The sequence below is a fragment of the Pogoniulus pusillus genome, chromosome 6 (assembly GCF_015220805.1).
Source record: "Pogoniulus pusillus isolate bPogPus1 chromosome 6, bPogPus1.pri, whole genome shotgun sequence".
NCBI lineage: Eukaryota > Metazoa > Chordata > Aves > Piciformes > Lybiidae > Pogoniulus > Pogoniulus pusillus.
This window is the reverse complement of record NC_087269.1, coordinates 33,607,900-33,632,953: the sequence shown is the minus strand read 5'-3', so window position 1 is coordinate 33,632,953 and position 25,054 is coordinate 33,607,900. Positions and strand designations below refer to the sequence as shown.

At 40.1% G+C, this 25,054-nt stretch overlaps 1 protein-coding gene across 5 annotated transcripts in view; it reads left to right on the top strand.

Annotated features, from left to right (window-relative positions):
• Positions 1-25,054, top strand: part of LOC135176252 (protein FAM13A-like) — a 93,110-nt gene that overhangs the window by 44,355 nt on the left and 23,701 nt on the right. For 4 of the 5 annotated variants that reach the window (XR_010302581.1, XM_064145152.1, XM_064145153.1 and 1 more), the window contains exon 7: positions 3,064-3,106. Coding sequence is in view for 4 of the 5 variants with exons in the window: in XM_064145152.1 (XP_064001222.1) it covers positions 3,064-3,087 (24 nt within the window). In the remaining variant the exon portion in view is untranslated. Of the gene's footprint in view, positions 1-3,063; positions 3,107-9,047; positions 9,896-25,054 lie in introns of those variants that run through there. The other variant, XM_064145151.1, reaches the window with a different exon arrangement.

The window sequence follows — 25,054 nt, the reverse complement described above, 5'->3', positions numbered from 1 at the left end:
GCAAGCCTGTGAGGCCTACCACAACAGGACAGGGGTGGGTAAACTTACTAGTATGCAATCTTCAGATCAAAAATTACCCCCTAATATTTATTAAATTTCAAACGATTCTGGAAATTTCACTTGTGTGAAATTAACTTGTGGTTATAGAGAGTGTAGAAGTTTTATTATTTACTGCCTTGGTGTACTGACAGAAATGATACTTTTGCATTGCAGTTTGTTATTTAAAATAGCCAAAGATAGTGTCACTCAAATGACTTCTCTTTGGTGTGTTTTACCATCCATTCGAATACCACCTTGGTCAAATGCAAGATGCAAGTGCTTTGTAAACCATCCCACAACAGTTTAGCTATTAGTGGAAGATGTCCAAAAATCTACACTCAAACTCAGACTTTAAAATGGAGAATAGAAAAATCAGTGCCTGTCCTTGTCAGAAACACAGCGTTATTTATTTTGTAGACCTGCTCTCATTTTCTGTATCTCCAGACTCTTTGGCTGCAAGGGAAGCATTTTTAAATTGCTGAAAGAGTTGTTAATTAGAGCAATTTCTTACACTAACTGCAAAGATCCCTGGAGAAATCCTAGTTCTTATGCAGAAATACATTACAATTAAAAAGCAGTTATGTGTAAGGTATATTGAAGTAAACAGTGAAGCTATGTGTACTATGTATTGCTAGTAGCTGTGCCACTTCTAAAGAGTATTGATTTTCTTTGCTCCTATTGTAAAGTTCAGGGAGAAAGCACTTAGTACTGTGTGTTGAAAAGTGAAGACTATGTAATAATTAAAAACTGACTATCCTAGTGGGAGTTTGAACAAAAGTAATGCAGACTCTGACCTTAGGGAGCTGTAGTCACTGCAGGGGAAGTGGGAGGCCTGACTTCCAATATTTAACAAAATAGTGGAGCAAGGCCAGAATAAAATAAGGCAGATGCCTTGGGAGGGGTGAAATGTGCTCCTCCACTGGAGTTTGCTATGGTTAGGGTACACTCCTGGGCAGATTTTGGAACTAAACTTTCCCACCCTGAGTGCTGCAGACCTAAGGGAACTGCCTGGTTTACAATTGTGGGACAGCCCAGGATAGAAGAGTCCTGAAGAAGTCCTTAACCACCAGCCCAGCAGTAGTCCCTCTTGTCCCAGAGTCTGTGACGTTCAGACAGTTTTATTGGTTGCTAAATCCAGCACACTGGGGTACTGAGGATCAATAACCAGTACATTTGGGGATCAAGATCAAAAACCTGCAGTTCATTATTTATAATCAGGGAAATTTATAGTGAATCTATGTGTATGTATGATGGGAGGAAAGCAAAGAAAGGAAGTAAAAAAGGCTTGGGGTTCTAGGTGGGCATTCTTACATGTTAGACCATTAGACTGTTCTTCAGCATGAGAGCGGTGAGAGCCTGGAATGGGTTGCCCAGGGAGGTGGTTGAGGCCCCATCCCTGGAGGTGTTTAATGCCAGACTGGATGGGGCTCTGGCCAACCTGGTCTAGGATAGGGTGCCTTTGCCCATGGCAGGGGGATTGGAACTAGATGATCCTTGTGATCCCTTCCAACCCTGACTGATTCTGTGATCTAATAGCTGTTCAGCTCATTGTCTTCCTTTTCACCTGAGGATTATTAATGTTAGTAATACAAATGAGTAGAATTGTGTAGTTGAGTGCTATGTGTGCAATTTCATGCAGCACTAACTCTGCATGTAAGATTCAGGTCTTGCTTTATTTAACAAGTCAGTTCAGTGTTGGCCAACCTACTTACCAAGTTCTTAGCATATTAAAATTCTTAAAGTGAAGTATGTGCATAAAAGTTTGCCTGACTTGGGGCCTAAGTTTTACATTTTTATGCTAATTATTGTAAGGTAGCTTGAGATAATAGAAGGTTGCTTCTTCACTTCTTGTGCATGACAAGTTTGTTCATAGGTAGCTCTAATTAAATGTGTAGTGACTGTTTTGTTACTACATAATAACTAAACAAGAGATGTCATGACAATAATGCTTTTCTGTCTATACTATAAAATATATACATTTATCATGTCCTAATTTTCTGTACTTGGATATAGCATTGAGGCAGGAAAGATCACAGTGGATGAAAGAATAAAAAGTGAAAAGGGTAGCGGAGCCAGAACATTTTTACCAGTTTCCAGTTAGATCACTGTCAGGGGTCCAGATAGCTCAGGATCTGATTCAAAAATCTATTATCTCTTAAAATAAATTAAAATAGTACCTCTGGGTTCTTTCAAAGCTGAAAGTTAGTTCAGTCTTAAATGGCAAAAGCTCCAACAGGTTTGTGGATAGGCTTTCAAAATCTTTTCCACTTGCCTATTATGGTGTTTCCTGTGATGCCTCTCATGAGCAACCTGATCTAATGCAAGGGCATTGGACTAGATGAGCTTTGGAGGTCACTTCCAACCCAAACCATTCTGTGATTCCATTGTTTTAAATTTGTATCTTCAATTGATGACAAAGTTTACCATTTAGGGGTTATCATAGCTCCTCAATGTGCAAAATAGCAGGTTACCTGAGCAGAAAGGAATATAACCTATGGAATACATGGCATCAGTGTGAAAAGCTGAAGAGATGCGTTTTTCTCAGGCAGTAGAGATGACTGCACTCAGGCTACAGAAAATGTGGCCTTGGACAAGTGTTGAACCCAAGCTGAGGTCTCCCTGCTGGTTTGGATTGTAGAACAGTAAATGCAAAATAAAGGAGTCCTGGGTACTGGCATGTTCTGCAGTCTGGCTATATTTTTAGTACACTTTTCCTTTATTTGTGTTCCTATTCAGGTACTGTTTTATCAAATATATAAAAATGCCCCTAAATAGTAGTCATTAAAAATAACATTTTATTATGTTAAAGATGATGGTTCTTTTTCATCTGTTTCTATTAGAATTGTGTTGGAATTTCCTGTTCCCTTGCTTAGGCTGTTAGAAAATGGTAGACTGTAATTTTGATTACGACAAGAGAATTACAAATACTTAAATGAGCCACAAGTGTTTATCCTCCTGAAAATAACAAGCTTTTCTTGGATTGAAATCCAGCCTTGTATATTTTCTTTTCTTTCCTCTACACAGGAAGACAACATAGAAGATGAATAGACAGACACATGTTATCAAGGTAGGATGAAAGCTGCTGTCGCTTAACTGCTTCATGGAAACTTTTGATACCTCTCACTACTAATCTTATAATATACTACCATAATGTAATGACAGTTGGTTTGTTGAGGAAATAGTCTTAAAAAGTGAGCATCCTCAACATCTTAATGCCGATATACATCAGCTGTAGACAGGTAAATGGAGACTTTGCAGGCCAGTGTTACCATCTGACCTCCAGAAAAGTGTTACTGCAGTAGGCTGATGCACAATCAGAATAAATATATCAGTAGCTGCCTGTGCTTACTACTGGGAAGAGGAGGTGCTGGCATTAAAGCCAGTATCTTGAAAGCTTCTTTTTAGAAAGGATTAGGGTGTGCAATGAGTGTGTTTTATGCAGATGGCTCAGTTTTCTGGAAAGAGAAAACCTGATGTCTAAACAAAGTACATATCTTTCGCTGTGTTTCTGTCACAAAGACTTGGCTTTGACGAGACTTGCATTTTTGTCAGTGAACAGTACTGCATTATGCTTCAAGGATAGATTTGCCTTGCATCATTTCTTGAGCATTTGGCTAGTCTGACTACTGGATCATAGCTTAGCTAGAAAAAAAACATAAAGGAATGTTTTTACCAACAAGCATTTAAAGCACAATAATATGTGGAGTCGCCGTCCCTGGGGCACTTTAAGGCAAGGTTGGACGTGGCACTTGGTACCATGGTCTAGCCTTGAGCTCTGTGGTAAAGGGTTGGACTCGATGATCTGTGAGGTCTCTTCCAACCCTGATGATACTATGATACTATGATACTATTTTCCCACCTCTATTTCTATTTTGGGCTAGAAATACATGGACTAAGCTAATAGCCACTGAAAATTCATTGTATATTTGCCAGTCTCTTGGATTTTGTGAGTTTTGTTCTGAGATTCCACTCAGACACCACAATGGAGACCAACTCAGTTGTGTTCTGCAGTGAAAATGCTGGGGAGAAGATGCTGTAGTTCTGAGAAATTTCAAATATTTCCTAGATACTTTGTAATGCCAGACACTGCTGTAGTATCCCACTTAATATTCTGCTTGCTTTGCAGAAACACAGCAGATTAATAAACCACATTAGTTAGGAAATAGCTTTCTGAGAGAACTGGGAAAGATAATTCAAGGTTTTAGACAAAGCTATTGAAGCAGAGACAAGCTGACATTTCCCAAAAGATAATGAAATACTGGTAGTGCAATAAGAAAGTATAATACATCATTTGGGAGACAAAAGACAAGGGAGATGATTTCCAAAGATAGTATCTCTGTTTGCCAGCAGATAGTATCTCCAATGTCGAGCCTTTATCATCACAGAAATTAGAAGCACTGTGGCAATAACCATCCGCTCTGTGAGAGGGCATCTTCTATATCACATTGATTGTTTAGGCCTATGGAAGGACTTAGGTGTAGTCTGAAATAATTTCTGGATCTGAGATACACTGCTGAGTTCAGAAGATAGTAGGAATTCTGGATGTTTTCCCTATATTTTTGATCATAGTGGAATGGATGACAACTGTTTTTCTGATTGCACTGAATTTAAGCCCTCCTTGCACAGTAAGACTGAAAATGCTCAGGGTCAGCCCTAACGGAATTAAGGAATTCTTCTCAAAGATTTAAGTTCAAATTCATTAGGCTGCAGAGCAGAATTGAAGCCAAGTTTTCTGCCTTGACTTTGTGTCATACATTTTGCATTAAAAAACAACATGACCATCTCATCCTTAAATAATTCTTTTTGTGAATCCACCTCCCATGGTTTTGTCTTGCTAACTGAAATTTCTGCAGAAAATTCAAACTTAATTTATGTGTCCTGGGGATAACAAAATAGACATTTCTCAAAGAACTTAATGTTCATTGGTATTTGTTCTTTCACAGGCAAGGTCTAGTGAAGATCAGCAGGTATTTGGTTACCATTAAATAACCTCTTTGTTAAGTCTAAGTACAATTAAGTGCTGCAAAGTTTCTCAGTAAATACATCAGTAAAGAAAAGCATTGTGAAGAGCACATGCCTGGGAAGAGAGAGTAAATCTGCTTTAGCTTTCCAAAATTCATGGCTATCTCTTCTCTAATATAAGCAGTCTCGGATGAGACTGGGTGATGCTTTGCTTTTTCAGTTACTGCTATTTCTTTCCTACTCTGTGCTCTTATATTCTGGAACTAGCCCTTAACTTTCACCATATTCCTTTCATCATGGGAAAGTGAGGATGACTCACTTCAGATTAGACATCTGTTACTTCAGTTTTGTGTAACAGTAATTGTCTTTCAGTCAGCTGGTTTAGTGTAATGGCCTTTTAAGATAAATCAGTAAGATACTACAAGATACCTATTAACTGATTTGCTGTTTTGTTTCACAGAGGCTAAATTTGCTTGCATACACAAATCTGTCAGGTTTGGAATCTGATATACAGAAATATGTTTGATAGATGTCTATCAGTATGCTCAGCCAGGCAATTTTAATCTCTTTAAATTTGGTTTGAGGAGACAGAATACTAATGCATATAGGAATCTAGAAATGCTGCAGGATACTTCTGTTTGTTGAACAATTGAGTTTCGCATATTCATCTACTGGGCTTTGGATTTTGTTTCTTCTTTTCATGTAAGAGCTAATTGATAAATATAGTTAGATTTATCAACTCTGCTGGTTAATTTCAAGGATAGCTGCAGGAGACTCAAGGATGACCTTATTGCTGTCTACAACTACCTGAGGGGTGGTTGTAGCCAGGAGGAGGTTGCTTTCTTCTCTCAGGAGGACAGCACCAGAACAAGAGGACACAGCCTCAAGCTATGCCAGGGGAAATTTAAGCTTGAGGTGAGGAGAAAGTTCTTCACTGAGAGAGTCATTGGACACTGGAATGGGCTGCCCGGGGAGGTGGTGGAGTTGCCGTCCCTGGAGCTGTTCAAGGCAGGATTGGACGTGGCACTTGGTGCCATGGTCTAGCCTTGAGCTGTGTGGTAAAGGGTTGGACTTGATGATCTGTGAGGTCTCTTCCAACCTTGGTGATACTGTGAACACCCCATGGCACCGCACTGTAACCAGGTTAGTATCACTAATCTGAATGTAGGTGATGCTAAATGCTGTTGAATCTAGTAAGCACAAAAACACTCTTATTGTTATGGGAAGTGCCATTATTTATCCTCCAGTGCCAATATGATCCTGTTGCCTTTCCTGAAAAAGATGTGCAATGTATCCAGAGTTACTGAGGTCTATTGGCCCACCTGTCAAAAAAGTTTTGTCAGAAACCACCTGGGAATTAAAAAACAAAGAAAATCTGAAATGGAGAGATGTGTTCTGAAGGAAAGGATCACTTTGCTCCTTCACTCTCCTAATACACTTTTTCATAAAATAGGCAAATGCAGTGGCAATTTATAGTAAAGATCAAAGATGACAAAATCGACAAGTGTGTAACCAAACTTTCCAGAGTATTTTGATCAGATTTTTTTTTCTGATCGCACTCTATATGATAATTAGGATTTTTTACCTTCAATTCAGAAAAGTTGGCCAGAATTTGGAGATCTGTAGCTATGCAATATTCTTCAGATACAAATGCATCTTACACTACTCTGAAATCAGTTTTTGATATTTTCTTTTCCTGATGTACATAATATTAGAAACTAAAAGCATGGATTTGATATTTTCTTGGTAGTGAGGTCAGTGAAGGCATATAAATCACCAAATGCGCTTGGCTTTTCTTTAGCCTCCCAAATACACTTTTCACATCTTGTGTGCAGGAGTTTTAAAGACACAAATTCATAGACTCATAGAATGGCTTAGGTTGGAAGGGGGCACAGAGATAATCTACTCCAAATTCCCCACCATTGGCAGGGATGCCTCTCTACTAGACTTGGCTGCTCAAGGCTTCATCCAATCTGACCATGAGCACCCCTCATTTAGGAAGATCTGTTTTAATTGCTGTTATTAGTGCTTCATTTTGTGTTAATATTTTTAAGCTTTCTTATATTTTTTTAGAGTAATATTTTTCACACTAAATCTTTTTGTTTAAGCAATCAAGATGGCCAACAGGAAGCAAAATCAGTCAGTTTGGGCAATGGGCTGCCCAGGGAGGTGGTGGAGTCACTGTTCCTGGAGGTGTTCAAGAAAAGACTGGCTGAGGCACTTAGTGCCGTGGTCTAGTTGATTGGCTAGGGCTGTGTGATAGGTTGGGCTGGATGATCTTGGAGGTCTCTTCCAACCTGGTTGATTCTATGATTCTGTAGGTCTAGATTAAGCAGATGCAATCACATCATCTTTAATAGACCATCATGAATTACAGCTGATGTAATTCACTTTCCAGAAGCAGCTCATTTCTGCCATGCCCTTTTTGTGTGTGCACTTTTGAGTCCTGTATATTGATAATAGGGTAAGCAGCACAGAATATGTCTTGAAATCATGGAACGATTTGGGTTGGAAGGGACCTTTCAAGGTCATCCATTCCAGTGGTTTAATTTCTAACTTACGCTGTTTGGGGGTGAGGGGGAGAAAAGGAAGGGATTTGTGAGTATTGTCCAAGTGAAAGAGAATAGTTATAATCCAGTCTTCAGTGAAATTAAACCCAACAACAAGTGACATGTGTGCAAAATCCTGTGGAAGTATTTGTGGCAATCATTGTAAATTGTAGTTCATTGGGATCCTTTAGAGCTCTGGGGCTTTGACAGTAGAACTCTAAAGAAGTTTTAGGTTACACTATTTTATTCTGCAAGTGTGGTTCCCTGAATTTCCCTCATTTCTCTTTAAAAGCAGTCATTATGATTTGCTAAAGTTTCACCCTTTCTTCATTGAGTACGACAGATTGAGGAAATAGCAGCTTTCCAGCATTTATGCCAAAACAAAGTTTTACCTCCGTTACTGTCAAGCAGCTAATTTTTCTCACACATGTAAAGCAAGTGTCTGTATCTCAGTATAACTAATACTACAGTAAATTCAAAGAGACAAGTACTAATATCCCTGAAAACCGAAACAGCTTGGTGGATCATGAGTCATACCAGCTGTGTGGGTGGAGATGAAGAAATGGAATTACATTAACTGCTTTCCTGTTAATTTCTTATGAAAATAGAATGCATTTTGCTTAAGAGCTTCGGGTAGTCTATGTTTAAAAAAAAAAAAAGAAGCCAGACTAATTTACACTAGAGACAGTAGTGAGCAACAAAATTCAGAATTCTTCCCCAAGTCTGAGGCTAGTCTTGCTTTACTTTCAATTTATGCAGTACATCTCTTGTATCAAACAGCAGTGGTTCAATTCTGGTGTATCTGGGCACCTTTCTAAAGTGCTCTAGTGATGTATCTTCACTGGGAGCCGAATTGGGTCACCTTAGGCAGTATAGATGTTTTAATAGTGAAAGGTGTGTAAACGACCCAGGGAAGTATTTTGTCATATAAACCCAGGGTTTTCTTCACAATCTGAAGTACCTAATAACTCTGTCATTTGGGTGTTGTCTATACCAATGCAATTGCTAATTGTCTTTCTATTCAGAATTGTTTAATCCTGGTGTATCACTTGCTAAGCTAAAGTTGCATTTGCTCTTGGATCTTGATAGCTCTTTTGGGATAAATTGTTCTTCCAGACCAACTATAAGCAAGTTCTGTCCATGGGAGAAAAAAATGCTTGAGAACTGAGTCAAGAAGCACGTTCCCAAGTCAGGGCCCTTGTTGAGAAGAACAGATTTCAAACATATGTTAAATATATTTTAAATTACAATTTAACTTCCTCTGTAACTTCAAATAACTTTAAGCCTTTTTTTTTCCTTCTGAATTCTTCTGTGTTGCTGAATCAAGCAAAATCTGCTCTTGGTGTGGGAATTGCTAATTGGGCTTTCTAATTACCATAAAATTTGTCAGTGCTTTATAAAGCATGTTGCTGTTGTGTGCTGTAGTGATAGTGTAATTAAGTCATATGCAAAATATATAAATAGCCAACTCTTTTTCTGCATGTACTATTTCTATAGACTATCTGTGGACCAGCTGTGGGCTTCAGAGACAAGGTCATTCTGGTGTTAATGGGCGGCACAAAGGCATCAGGAGGACTGGGGAAGGAAAGCTGAATGCTTAGGTTTTTTTGCACTGATCCTGCCGGTGTAAGCAGCTATGGTAAGGCAGCCTGGTACTGAGCTCTGCTTTTGGAGCAGTTCCTTAACTTAAGAAGGAGTTAATGAGTAATTTTTTCTTCACAAAAGAAAAGTATGAGAGAAGGGACTTGAGAGTTGATTTTATTGACTGTTGAATCAAAGAACTCTGCAATGAACTGAATTTATCTTAGCTTTCTACCCTAGCTTCAACATCTTGCTTTTTTCGTGACTTAGACTGCATGGGAAAGGTGGCATGCAAAGATCTATACATAAAATGAGTACTGTTTAGTTTTTGTTTTTATTTTTGTGGTCAAATATGTTATGCACTTGAGAAATATTGAAGACCTTTGACTTTGTTACTCTCCTGCAGATGTATCTTTGACGATGGCTGAGCCTGGAAAGCAACAGGTTATTAATTTTATCAGCAACTTCCTCAGAAATGGCACTTAAGATCTGTGGTTTTCTCCTAGTGTGACATTAGTGCTGTTTGTGGCACAGCAGGACTGTCAAGGGAATTTGAAAATTAGAGGACACGAATCATCGTAAAACCAGTGGTAATGTTATTTTCCATGGCTACCACTCTGTGGTATAACTCTGGATCACATCTTGCTTTATTACTGAGAGCAGAAATTCAGTGGGTTGTGAAAAAAATGCTTTCATATCACAAGCCACCAGTAGTTGTTTAATTCTATTTAATTATTTTGGAGTAATGTAATAATTGAGAACAATTCGGATAGCAGCATGCAAAGTCTCTGATTTTGCCTTATGCATCATAATTCAATTATTAGTTAGCCCCTAATATTTCAGCTGATACAGTTGTGGGTGCTTATTATAGGCCACCTGGTCAGGATGAGGAAATTGATGAGGCCTTCTACAGACAGCTGGCAGCTGCCTCTCAATCTGTTTTTCCTGGGGGATATTAATTACCCAAACATTTCCTGGAAGGCCCACTCAGCTGGTCAGCCACAGTCCAGGAGGTTCCTCCAGTGCATCGATGATAACTTCTTGATGCAAGTGGTGGAGGAACCAGCTAGGAGAGGAGCGCTGTTGGACCTGATGTTCACCAACAAGGAGGCTCTGGTTGAAGCAGTAAAGGTTGAGGAGCACCTTGGCTGCAGTGATCATGAAATGGTGGAATTCAGGATCTTGAGTGGTAGGAACAGAATATCTAGCAGAATCACAACTCAGGATTTCAGTAGGGCCAACTTTGGCCTCTTCAAGCAATTACATGGGGAAATAGCATGGGACAGAGTGCTACAAGGAGAAGGGCCCCATGATAGTTGGTTAATATTCAAGAAATACTTCTTCCAAGCTCAAGATCAGAGCATTCCAGTGAGTAGGAAATCAAGAAGGGGAGTCAGGAGATATGCATGGTTAAATAGGGAGCTGCTGAACAAAATCAAGTGGAAGAAGAAAGTCCACAGGTTGTTGAAGGAGGGTCTGGCCACTTGAGTGGAATATAAGACAGTTGCCAGAAGATGTAGGGAGGCTGCTAGAAAGGCTAAGATGTCATTGGAATTCGATCTTGCAAGGAAGGCCAAAGAAAACAGAAAGGGCTTCTTCAAATGTATTGCAGGAAGAACCAACAGTAGAGGCAATATAGGCCCACTGCTGAGTGGGATGGTGGATAAGGCACCTATACTCAAGAGCCCCACACCCCTGAGGCCATGGAGGAAGACAAGGTTGAGGAGGCTTCCTTGGTTGATGGGGCCTGAGTTAGAGAACATTTAAGTAAACTGAACATTCATGAGTCTATGGGTCCTGATGGCATGCACCTGTGACTGCTGAAGGAGCTGGTGGAGGTCTTTCCAAGACCACTCTCTGTCATCTTTGGTAAGTCATGGTGGACAGGAGAGGTGCCTGGGGATTGGAGGAGGGCAAACATCACTCCAGTCTACAAAACGGGTAAGAAGGAGGACCCAGGTAACTATAGACCAGTCAGCCTCACCTCCATCCCTGGATAATGGATTGGCTTATCCTCAGCTCTGTGCTTAGCTATATCAAGGAAAAGAAGGTCATTTGGAGCAGTCAGTATGGTTTTACAGAGGGGAAGGCATGTTTGACCAACCTGATAACCTTCTATGAGGGTGTAACCAGATGGATAGATGATGGAAGAGCAGTGGATGTGCCTTATCTTGATTTCAGTAAAGCATTTGACACTGTCTCCCACAGTATCCTCATAGCTAAACTGAGGAGGTGTGATCTGGATGATGGAGTAGTGAGGTGGATTGGGAAATGGTTAAAGGAAAGAAGTCAGAGAGTTGTGGTCAATGAGAGTCTAGATGGAAACCTGTAACTAGTGGAGTTCCTCAGGGGGTGATACTAGGAGCAGTATTATTCAATGTATTCATTAATGACCTGGATGAGGGCATGGAGTGTACTGTTAGCAAGTTTGCTGATGACACCGAGCTGGGTGGAGTGGCTGACACACTGGAGAGTTGTGCTGCCACTCAGGGAGACTTAGGCTGGAGAGTTGGGCAGGGAGAAATTTAATGAAGCTCAACAGGGGTAAGCGCAGAGCTGTGCACCCAGGAAAGAACAATCCCATGGATCAGTAGTGAGCTCTAGCTTGAGCTTCTAGCAAGCACTTTGCTAGAGGACAAGTGTTTTGCAAGCACAGTGTTTTAGGTGGTTGTGAATCTTTCCTTATGTATGGTCATTGTCAGAAATTAATTAGTGACTCTGTAGTTAAATATCATCTAATGCCTGAGTCATGCTTGTGTTACTCCAGTCAGAGCTTGTTATGATAAAAAGTTCCATCAGCACAGATCTGCAGGGATGGACTGATACTTTTAGATATCCTTTCCAGTATGAGACTATTGGCAACTGGAGGAAGAGTTGATTTTGTTTTCAAGGGCCATTTTGTGCACTGCTTGGATTCTGGAAATGTTTGTACTCAATGATCTTTGACTTTTCTTATGTTACTACTGAGAAAGGAAAGTATGATCCTGCTTTGTCCACAATCTTTAGAAGAAACCTCCACTGCTGGAAAAGAGAGTAGAATCAAATGTATCTTCCCTGCTTTATGGTGCAGTGCTTGCTACTGTTGTACAGAAGGAACAAAACTTCTGGATATTTAATTTTTTTACTTTTGTGAATGGAAGACCTCAAAAGCAGCATGTGTATTTTCTTTTGAAGCAAGGCCAGAAAAATCTCATGCTATCTAGCTGTGGCTAATGAACATAGTGGACTTGTGGATGGTTTATTCAGGCCTTGTGGCCAGGTCTGGGGGTGCGCTGAGCTGATAGCTGTGCTCTGGTTCATACAGGAAGTGTGTTGTGGCCAGCACTGAAACCCAGTAGTGCTCAGGGACAGCACTTTGAGATTGCAAAAACTTTCCCTAATGTCTAGAGATGATGTTTGGTTTAACATCTAACAGGGTTTTGGGGCCTGTGTTTGGTGTCCTAAGCTTCCTTCTTATTTCTGCCCTGTGTGCCCCTTCATCCACAGGTACTACTGCACAGACAAGGCAACAGTGCAAGTACCATGAGAGTTTTAGTAAGGCTCTTTTGCAAGCAGAAGTAGTCTTGATTTTACACCAGTGCATATACTGGCTATTTTGTTCTCATCCTTTTAATAGTAACTGTTTCATTTCTTTCTTAGACTATATGCAGCCTGCTCCCTAGTGAATGCTGCTTCCAGCCTTTTGTCCAAGTGTCACAATGACTTAAAGGATGGCTAACTTTGTGTTACTGTTGAGTCCCACACAGTGGGTAGTATCACTCACCCTGTTGTTACACTTGATTCAGACAGGTTTGTGCCCAAATGTGTGAGTCCTGTATCTTGGTCAATCTGCAATTGTTAAGGTTATTTTCTTCAGTGACTGCTTATTTTTTTCTCTGATAGTGATGATTTTTGTATGAAATGTGTCCTTGTGGCCAAGAAGACCAGTGGCATCCTGAGGTGCATTAGAAGGGATGGTTAATAGGGGAAGAGATATCCTCCTGTCTCTCTACTCTGCCCTGGTAAAACTCCATCTGGAGTACTTGTCCAGTTCTGGATCCCTCAGTTCAAGAAGGACCTCAGGGAACTGCTTGAAATAGTCCAGCATATAGCCACAAAGATGCTGAAGGGAGTAGAACATCTCCTTTATGAGGAAAGGCTGAGGGAGTTAGGTCTCTTTTGCTTGGAGAAGAGGAGACTGATAGGTGATCTCATTCATGTTTATAAAGATGTGAAGGGGGAGTATTGGGAGGATGGGGCCAGGGTCTTGTCAGTGATGCCCAATGATAGGACAAGGGGCAATGGGTGCAAGCTGGAGCAGAGGAGGTTCCATATGAACATAAGGAAAAGCTTTTTCACTGTGAGGGTGACAAGACACTGAAGCCCGGAGAGGTTGTGGCGTCTGGAAACATTTGGAACCTGCCTGGGTGCGTTCTTGTGTGACCTGCTCTGGGTGATCCTGCTCTGGCAGGATGATTGGACTCAATGATCTTTTGAGGTCTATTCCAACCCCTAACATTCTGTGATTATCATTTGCCACCCTGCTTTCCAAAACTTTTTCACTTTTAACTCAGGGGATATCCAAAGCTTTGATGTTTTTATATCATGTGTTGCATATAAAATTTTCCAAAGTAAAAAGAAGATGTAGGGAAATTAGAGTATCTCTCATAAATGATTCATTGCTCTCCATGTCCTTCAAAAAGAATAGCAGTAAAAAAAATAAAACCCAAACAAGCCCAAACCAATAAACAACTCGGTATCCTTTCACACTACAACCTTCATAAAAGCAAGCTTTCTGAGTTTCTGTTTTGGTTTAATTATAATATGTTGAAATGGATATGGCAGCAGCAGTTTGGTAGCTTTCCATACAAACAGCATATTCCCGAGATAATGGAAAATTCGTGCTGAGCTACTTCATATTGGCTGGCTTTGCATGACACCTCGGATGTTTCTGTTGGCTGGAAAAGAAAATGACTGGTATTTCGTGTTTCTCAGTTCTTTTGACTCTTTGCAAAGGACTAAAGCTAATAGCCTGCAGGTGGAAGACTTCAAATGTCAAAAAGAAAGAATAGCTGATTACACTGAAAGAAGGCAAGCTTCCAATCAACAATGCTGAAAGGTTGCTTTAAAATCAGCTGTGCTATCTAATTAGTTTGATTTTTTTAAAATCATTTTGAGAAATATTTTTGTAACTTTCAGAAGACTGATATGTGGATCATTTACTCATTTAGTGTAAGCACAAATGAAAAAAATGTGTTAGTTTTTTCCTTGACAGCCTTGTGAAGCAAAAAAAAAATACATGATACAATCTTGTTGGGGTTTAGATTGAGCATGAAGAAAAGCTAGCTGCTTTTTTCAGAGAAAGCTCTGAGAAGTCTGCTGCTTACACTTCCAACTTGGTTGCTCTAGAGACTATAGAAAACTGATAACAGGGAAGACAATATCCTGTCTGAAAATCAGACCCTAGATGTATTTTTGCTATCTTGTGACTACATATTCTTCCTTCACACGCACACAAAAATAATTTAGCTAAGGCCTTTCCTCCTTTGCCATTTACAGATTAAAAATGTAATTTAGTGACAAAGACACAGAATCTCATTAAAACTGCATGCTGCATATGCTTTCTTATGGATAGCTATCTTTCCAGTAAAGTCCTCCATGTGCCAAAATATTACATTTTATTTTCCTTGCTCCCTCCCTTAAGAAAATTGAGTCAATGAAACTTCACCATCTGCCCTGGAGAGAAGAGAATTAATAGATATTATCAGGGCAGTAGCCAGAAAGCCTTCCTCTCCTTCAGGTTGTGTTTTGAATTCTGTGTATTGTATTTTATATTACTGTGTCCAGTTCTGGGCTCCTCAATTCAAGAGAGATATTGAGATACTGGAAAGTGTCCAGAGAAGGGCAACAAAGCTGGTGAGAGGCCTGGAGCACAGCCCTGTGAGGAGAGGCTGAGGGAGCTGGGGGTGTCCAGCCTGTGGAAGAGGAGGCTCAGGGGTGACCTCATTGCTGTCTACAGCTACCTGAAGGGAGGTTGTAGCCAGGTGGAGGTTGGTCTCTTCTGCCAGGCAACCAGCAACAGAAGAAGGGGACACAGTCTCAAGTTGTGCTGGGGGAAGTATAGGCTGGATATTAGGAGGAAGATCTTGCCAGAGAGAGTGATTGGCATTGGAATGGGCTGCCCAGGGAGGTGGTGGAGTTTCTGTCCCTGGAGGTGTTCAATAAAAGACTGTATGAGGCACTTACTGCCATGGTCTAGTTGATTGGCTAGGGCTGGGTGATAGGTTGGACTTGGACGTCTTTTACAATCTGGTTGATTCTATGATTCTTAATTCTTTAATGCAGAATATTTAAGTTTGGGTTTTGTGTGTTTTGTTTTTCTAAGTCATAATTATAAATACTTCAGTTTTTCTCATCTGTTGATAGGACTTTTAAGATTATGTGGTTCCACCCCCTCTGTCGTGAGCAGGGACACGTTCCACTAAAGTAGGTTCAAACAGCTCTCTGTCTGTGGTCCATAACATCCTTTGGGGCTGGATTATGTTATGATTTAAATTTTTTTTTCTTATGTTTTATTTTAAGAGATTGGTTCAGAAAATCAAGGACTATTCTGAAAATTGGAAACTGGATATGGAATAAGCTGCATAGAATTGAAATGGTAAACAGGAAAATTATATGGAATGTTGCTTTTTGAGAGTATTTTAAGCCCTCAGTCTGGTCACATCTGAGCACCTAGAAAGACCATAGAAGGCTTTAAGAGACTTCTAGAAGTGTAATATGGCTATACTGGGAAGGCAGATGGTGCAAGTACAGCGTGGGAGGACTCCAGTACCCACAGAAAGCACATAGTCTCAGGTGTCACGAAGCTCTAGAGAAAATATAGGGTAACTTTGCAGTAATGCTGATATATATATTTGGGCTGCCAGATAGGGAGTAAATTTGCGCTTCACTCCTGCCAAGGCTGTGTGGTAGTCAAGGAAAGGTTGCACTGAGCCAGTGGTGCAGCAAGTACGCAGATTCTGTGAGCATATGAGCTCCAGGATGCAAGGAGGCAGCCTTTGCCTGCAATTTAATATGTGACCGATGGCTTGTTTAGTCTCCCTTCAACGGAGCTGAGAGGTGTGAGGCAGGTTAATGAAAATATTATGAAGTGGTCACCAAGAAAATATGTCTGTCTCACAAATGTTACATCACCATCTCACTTCATACTTTCTCTTTGAAATATTTGTCCACTTCAGTCTTTCCTGAACATGTTTACTCACTCAGATTAATGCCAAACAAACCCAGCTTCATCTAAAAATACAGTTTAAAAGCAGCAAATCATTAACTGTATTATAGTATATAGAGAGAATTATTATTATAGTATATAGAGAGAATTATTATTATAGTATATAGAGAGAATGCATCCATACCTTGATTTGCCTCAGATTTTGTTCTAAAGATTTCTGTTCTATAAGTCAATTTGCCTACTGCAGTCTGATAGCTGAGATTGCTGTATAATGTAGGTAAAAGAACAGTTTTGGATTGATCAATTCAAGTTAGATAATCTAACATCAGTGTGGCTGTAGAGACCCATGGAAGTTATAAAGATCAAGTTAGGAGTTTATTAAATACTGAGAAGAGGAGCCCATGCTGAGCTCTGGCCTCACTATAGCAATGAAAGTAGTTGAGCTGACAAGTTTAACGTTAAACTGGTTTTATCTACATGCTGTATTACAGTTGCAGCAGCAATCAGAGCAGATACAGTTGCATGTTCCCAAGGAAGTTATTCTAAAAATACTTGAACCAAATTATAAACCTTTATGTTTAGGGTTTTGTACTTTTCTATATTAAGTGACTTTTTTTGTTGTTGCTGTTTCAAAGTACAAGTATTTTCATAGCAATTGAGTGAAAAGTTGAGCGTGTAGTAGGAACATAATTTGCTCTGCTTGACAAAGTCAATATTAAATTTGAGAACACTACTCTGACAACACTTGAGAGGGTGGCAACACTTCTTTGGGAGGAAGCTAATTAATCTATGTGGTTAATTTTATTGGCAGAAATCTCTCCTAGCTCTGTTTTAATTTGGCAAAATGATATTGGCTCCTTTGTTGCTTGTTCCTAAGACTGAGATTTCCTGCTTATCTTAAAGTAAATACTTGTAGCTGTCCAATAGACACAGCTATATTAAAAAAAAGAAAAGGAAAAAGAAAGAAAGAGTAGGCTGCCATTTTTGATTTATTTTAGGATAGCTATTTTAACATCTCCTTTGGCATCTGCTGTTTCCTGTTATCTGGAATCTTACTGAAATATCCCTAGATGTCCAGCTTTCCTACCTGGCTAGCACAGCCACCTGAGCTATCACTCACTGTTGCTTGGTGCTCTTTTCCCTCTCTATTTCAAATAACAATGTTCAGGAAAAAAACCTGTTTCTCATGAGGAGATGGCTTTTATTGTTGCTGAATAACTGGGTGTCCCAAAATTCAACTGACATTTTGTTTTGACTATGGGGGAATTTTTGCCTCATTACACAGTCTCCCTTTCATACTGTGATGTAGAGCATGAGGACAGCTGTCTTCCAATACCTGAAGGAATCCTACAGGAAGGCTGGAGAGGGACTTTTCATAAAGGTGCCTAGCAATAGGACAAGGGGGAAGAGTAGGTTTAGATGGGGTCTTAGGAAGAAGTTCTTCAGTATTTGAGTGGTGAGATCCTGCAATAGATTGCCCAGGAACGTTGTGGATGCCTCCTCCCTGGGGGTGGTCAAGGCCAGGTTGGATGAGGCCTTCAGCATCAGAGACTAGTTTAGAGGTGTCTCTGGTTGTGGTAGGGAGGTTGGAGCAGGTGATCTCTAAGGTTCCTTCCAACCTAAGTCATTCTATGATTCTGTGACATATTTATCCATCTGTCTATCTACATCTTCGGCTTCTTGTTTTGTGTGTTCATTACATTATCAAATTTTGCTAGTCAGGACAATTTCTTTGGGGGAAAAGAGACTCTTTCACGTGTTGTTCCTCATGACAAGAAAGGAACCATTTCATTAAGACATGAGAAGGTCTTTTTTGCATAATTTGAGATGACCTTTCCGAGCATTGACCAGTTCTTGCATTTGTTCCTTTATGGTAAGTTTCAGTATTTTGCACATATATCAATACCTTCAAAGCATTTGCAGCTTTTTCAGCTTTTTTTTCTTCTGTGTATTAGGATGAAATAATATTTCAGCTTTCAGTGGGGTCTTAAATGCTTGTTTGATTGTTCAAGACATATTTTACTGTAACATCTTTTCTAATACTGTTAACATTTTTGTAATTAGTTGAAGTTCAAATTTGATTAAGAACTGCAAGTTCACACCTCAGGCATTGTTTCAAGCCCTCAAGAGACCAGTATAAGAATTTACACTTTAAACATTATCTTGATGGCCAAAAGCTATGAAGGTTTTTTTCCTTCCCATTATGCTCCAATAGTACAAAACATGGTGCAGAATGAGACCTTTGGGGTGGAAAATTATCCTGTTAAAACACACATGCATAAATGCCATTAATAGTAAGGGACCACATAAATACTAAGGGGGAAACAGTGTGTACATTTGTTACTGAGATCAGTGTCTTATTCTGTCTTACCATTGCCTATCAAGGAAAACCAAGTTAGTGGTGGGGGAGGAAGGATGGTTTGTTTCTTCTATTCGTTATATATTGAACCAGTTGAAAAATGCAGGAAATAAATTTTTAGAGACAAGGCTTTTAATGGGTTAGGTTTCCTGATTCCCAGAGACTGAGCTCCACTTGGCATGTGTTTCTGCTAGGAGATGGTCACTAGTATGAATAACAGAAAAGATAAGAGGAAAAAAAATAGGAATCTGCCATTTTTAGGGTATTTCCTATGCAGATTGATGTAATGTTTAGTCTAGTTTTCTCAGGAACTAAAAATAATCTCACCATGACCTAGTTCTCCCTTAGAAAAGAATCTTTTTTATTTCTGAACTCCTCCAAGCCCAAGGAGTTTATAACTTGCTGAAGGTTTCTAATCTGCTGTCTAAAAGTAAGGCAGTAAAACTGCTCCTCATTATCATTGATGATATAACATTCTCATGTTGTATCACAGTTGGGCAAGATTGTCTGATAGAGATGTCTCCAGACATGCCGCTGTCAGTTGCAGGCTGTTAAGACACACTTCATACCAAAAGATGTCACATTCATCTCCCTGTGGTCACTAAATTAATGACTGCACACTCAGAAGATAAGTGCCCCTCATTAAGACAGGTTGATGAGTGGTGATGATTCACCTGCACTCAGTACCCTCTGAATTTCTGCCCGTGAGATTTTAATAAGTTTCTAGTGTTTGCTATCAATTATTGTATTTCTGTCTTGCTTAGAAAGGAGATAGAGATGCAGTCTTAATCTGTCTTATGGATCGTCCAAGATAAGCAATGAAAATGATGCCCCAGCTTGCAAATGAATTTTAAACAGTAATGTGAAGCTATTTCACTGGGGATGTCAGCACTTTCAGATGAGCCTTCATAAAGGGATTCACAAACCCACAGTTAGTTACAGGCTGCTTTGCAGAATTGTTGAGCTGTTAGAGCTGCTCTGGCTGGCGTAAGAGCTGCCGGTGCAGCATCACTCTAAGCATCTGCCCAGCTGAGTGTTGGGGAGGGGAAATTAATTAATGCAAGGTGATATTTTTCAAAGTTAATATTGTTTATTAATTTTGCTATTCAGAACTCTCGCCACCCCCACCCACTAACTTGAATAATATTTTAGTTCTTAGATGGTTATGGAAACATTCTGTGGATATAATCCTCATCTAATACAACCAGCCAAATATATAAACATTAGTTGAACTGGAAGAGACTACTCCCATGGTCAAATGCCGCTTGCGGCCAATACGCCGCTTGCCCAGTAGCTGGGCTCAAGCTCTTTATGCTCTATGGCAGAAGGCAGTAGAGAATTACAAAGAGGCATTGAGCATTTACTCACAGGTTATTATTATTACCCTTGTGGGGGCTAACCACAGTCCAGACAGTGCTCAAATGCTTTCAGGTGACTCTGTCTTGTTGGACATTGAGGCCTGAATCTTCCTGGCTTCTGGAGAAAGGATGCAGACAATCTCTGACCTTGTTCTCCTGGCTTCTTCTGGACAATCTGTGTATATGTTCAAAGATTCTAGACAGAACCTTCAGGTGCAGAAGAAGGATCTCATGCAGTCTCAGCACAATGTCACACTGACCATACAGGCTGATCACGTGCAGGCATCCAGGGTCTGCTCCTGGTAACTCATGGCAGTGGAGTTTACCAGGCAAGCAATAAGGCAATGTGCAATAGCAGCATGGCTGGGCACAGCAGAGAGAGCATGGCAAAGAGCAGGGAAGCAAAAGCAGGTTGTTCACCTGTGTATCTCCTTTTATCAATGTGGGCTGAGATTAATTGCCCTTTGGACACAAGAACAGCCAATCAGGGTGGCTAAGTGTGTGTACCTTACACCACAGGACCCTGGGCAGGCCAGACTCTATGGCTCCAGTGTCCGTTTCCCATGCTTGCCTCTCTGGTGGAGCAGAAAAACATGCCTAGGCAAGGTGGAACATATATGAGCCTATTTTGGGCCTATGAGGCCTACCACAACACTGGGCTAAATGCTTGCATGTGCATATTCTTCCCAGAGTCAGGACCCATGAAACAGAGTGATTTTATCTCTGTGATTTGCCTGTCTTTTAAAGGTTAATTCCCAACCTATTCAATGCAACAACCCTTTTTCCCAAGGGAGAGAGGTGTAAAAAAATTATGTTAGAAAAGTAGTCACAAAATGCCCCTAATTTAGAGAGAACTCCAAGTCCTTCAGTGAGTTTTTAACCATTGTTTGTGGAAGAATGACATAGGCTAACACTTGGAGTTCTTCAGTGACATGTATGCTATGGCAAAAGAACCTGATCCAGTTTCCAAACAGCTACTGTCTCAGGAATCTCATCTCTGAGCAAAATTTAATGGCAGTTTGCATTTATTTTTCTTTAAAATATAATTTTCCTAGTTTTTTTTTTTTCTTCTTGTGACATTCTAGATTACTTGCCTTTTCTCTTGGAACCTGAATTTTCTTGGAGATTGTGCCTTTATTTACATGACAAGCGTAGTGTCCTTCAAAACTTGCCACCCTCAGCAGGAGGCTCAGGGGAGACCTTATTGCTGTCTACAACTACCTGAGGGGTGGTTGTGGCCAGGAGGAGGTTGCTCTCTTCTCTCAGGTGGCCAGCACCAGAACGAGAGGACACAGCCTCAAGCCGTGCCAGGGGAAATTTAGGCTTGAGGTGAGGAGAAAGTTCTTCACTGAGAGAGTCATTGGACACTGGAATGGGCTGCCCGGGGAGGTAGTGGAGTCACCGTCCCTGGGGCTGTTCAAGGCAGGATTGGACGTGGCACTTGGTGCCATGGTCTAGCCTTGAGCTCTGTAGTAAAGGGTTGGACTTGATGATCTATGATGTCTCTTCCAACCTTGGTGATACTGTGATACCTTTGAAGAAATAGTTTGCTAACAAGCTATGGAAAACTTGAAGCTTTTCACAAAAATATAAAATGCATCATAGTTATGATTAGATATTCCACAAAACCAAGACAGATTTGTAAATTCTTTTCTTTAAAGATTACTGGGTTAAACTTTAACAGATGAGAGTATTTGTTTATGTATGTTTTCTATAATGTTAAATATAATAATAACTAAAAAGGTTTTTAAAAGAAACAAGCACATGAAAGTAATTTTGTGTACTGTGATGGGTTAGGAATTTCTTCGTACATACACACACATACACACTCTTTTGGAATTTACTAGACTAGCTCACATGGCTTGGAAGTAAGATGAAGCTATATTTACAGCAAAGCAAAGTTTACAAACATACATACACAATATATTTACAAGTATTTCTGATGATATACAACTGAGAAATAATACAGAAATCCAAGCTCCCTCCTGGATAAAGAAAACTAGGGCTCAAAGCTACCCTATCTTTCTCCCTTCCCAGCTAGAAATCAAAACAACCAGTCAACAAAGCTTAACTTGTTATTTGTTAGTGGAGAGATATTAGAGCTGAGTGAAGAGGAAGCAAAGAGGGAGACATCCCAGGACAGAGAATGGGACAAATTGTTGACATTAAGGTCTTTTATCCCCCTCATCAAACCAATAAATGATACAGACGTCATCATTATTTTCTTTTCACAGCCAAAGATCTCATTTCGCTCATTAAAATGTTCCAGTTAGCCTCAAACCAGCAAAATGAGAATGCATTAATGTATTGTATGTTTCTGTATTTTGTGTAGAATGTAGCAAGCAGAGTAAGAGAAAAAGCACCACACTGAAATAAATTATGTTGGCATGTAAAATAGATAAATTCCCCAACCATACAAACATAAATTCTGTCATATCCAGAATTACCAGAAAGTCTGTTATCATATTTTTGCCTCTGGGATATATAAACTGAAGAGCAAGAACACCTGCCACCTATTATTGTTGACAACAATGCACCTCAACACTGGATCGCAGAAAGAGTTCCATAATTCATTCGTTCATCTTCCAGCATTAAGCAACAAGCTGGACACCAACTGAAACCATAAAGATTTTTTTTTCTCAGAAAGTAAAACCTTTGCTTTTTGGAACAGCTGTCCTTCCAGAAAGCTGACCAATAGTCACTGTTGGGCAAGTCCTTTGCACAGGGATTCTTATAGTGAGCAAGGCCACATGTTGAGGTGCTGGAACATGCACAGAGAAGGGGAACAAAGCTGGTGAGGGGCCTGGAATACATATCCTATGAGGAGAGGCTGAGGGAGCTGGGGTTGTTTAGGTTGGAGAAAAGGAGGTTCAAGAGGGACTTCAGTGCTGTCTACAACTACCTGAAGTGAGGCTGTAGCCAGGTGGGGGTTTGTCTCCTCTCCTAGGCAACCAGCAACAGAACAAGGGGGGACAGTCTCCAGTTGTGCCGGGGGAAGTATAGGCTGGATGTTAGGAGGAAGTTCTTCACAGAGAGAGTGATTGGCATTGGAATGGGCTGCCCAGGGAGGTGGTGGAGTCACAGTCCCTGGAGGTGTTCAAGAAAAGACTGGATGAGGCACTTGGTGCCATGGTCTAGTTGACTGGATAGGGCTGGGTGCTAGGTTGGACTGGATGAGCTTGGAGGTCTCTTCCAACCTGGTTGATTCTGTGATTCTATGACTTTTTCATAGAACATCCAAAGTATTTCCTATATCACTAAGATAGTAAAAAATCCTTGAGGTAATGTTATCTAATAATGTTAGGGTACAGAATACTCTGTGTGTGCATTATTTTTTTGAGTGGTTGCTCCTCTTTCAATGTTTTCTTCAGCTGAAAATAAGGCAAATATAATTACATGTTCATGACATCTCTTTTCTGTTCTCTTTTCCTCAGTCTTTGCTGCCTTGAGTTATTGGTGTGAAGTTTTTATATGTGAAGTTCACTGTAAATCTTGCTCCTTCTTGAACTGAGGCAGATATGTTGGCTGAATTGCAATTAACAAGCACTGAAATTAATGAGCTAAAAATTGCTTCTTCAATATTTGGGATGTAATAAGCCCCCCTGCATTTTATCTGAGGAGTTTAAAATATGTATGCAATGAATGTAAGATGAGGAAAACTTAGACTTGTGCATATGTTGTTCTGACTTGTCCTTAGACAATACATGATTTCTAGTTTTAGTAAAAGTTTTTTCTAAACTAACATCAAGACTTGGGTGGATGGTACTGAGAAATGCAAGTGCTTGTGATGGTTTGGGTGTTACTTGCCCCCTACCCTTAAGAAAATCACCCAGACTAGACTCAGTGGCTGGAAATTAAAGAATGAAGCTGTATTTACAGCTTAGCACAATATCCAAGCAGATATTTACAATACATCCAGCTATATACAGAAATACACAAGTTAAAAAGTAATGCAGAAACACAACAGCCCTCTCAGAAACCAGAGTCCCCAGGAGGGGCTCCCAACCACCTTTCCATCTCCTTTCCACCCCTCTACCTTGTCCCAGATTTTGTTTTGCATTCAAGGTGAGTTTGGAGAATTTGCCGTGGGGTTTAGGAAGCAGAGGGCTTAGTCACACAGACAGCAGGTTAGAGAGAGAGAAGTACATGCAGCCAGAGCCCAGCAGCAACTCAGTTATCTATGTTTGTGTTCTTATTTTTATGCATCTCAGCAAGCCTTTGGGTGAAGTAGACATCACCATTGTTTCCTTTTCACAGCCCATAATCTAATTCCTCTCACTAAAGTATCCCAGCTAGCTTCAAACTAGCACAGTGCTGGAACTGAACATTAAATAGCTCATCTCAGGATAGTTTCCTTCGTCACTTTATTGATCCTTTTTTACCGCTTTTTTAACACTTCAGTGTCTTTTTAGGTGTATTTCTCATGTATACAGTGGTCTGTGCAGGGAACTAAAGGAAAAATCAGAGTCTTTTCCATGGAGACAGCAGAACCTGCTGTAGGAAGTTACATTTGTAGGTGGTACTTTCGCACAAAGAAGGCATGGAAAACAATCTGTTTACTGCAAAATGCTTCTATAACCGATATAAATGTATTGCATGTGTTCTCCAACATGCCTGTGTTTACATAAAGCACAGCACCAAACTATAAAAGACAGCACTGCTGCAGCTCAAATGCTTTTCTTTCTCTGTTCATAAGTAAAGGCATTGGGATAACATTTGAAAATGAGCAAAATAACCATCTGTGTTATTCTGGACATAGATGTTTGTGGTACTCTAGGAGTTACAATATTAGCTTTGCTTTATTATTAATGTTGGCATAAGCCTTAGTGTGTGAGCTGTGTGACAACAGGATGTCCACCATCACTTGCTTTCTGTCCTTGTTGTTTAGAAAAGCTGAGATTCATTTACTGCTCTTCGTGAGTGTTGATTTATCATCGAGATGACCTTGCTGTTCTCCTTGTATGGTTTATCTCTGATTGGTCAGCAGCACAGTGTTTTC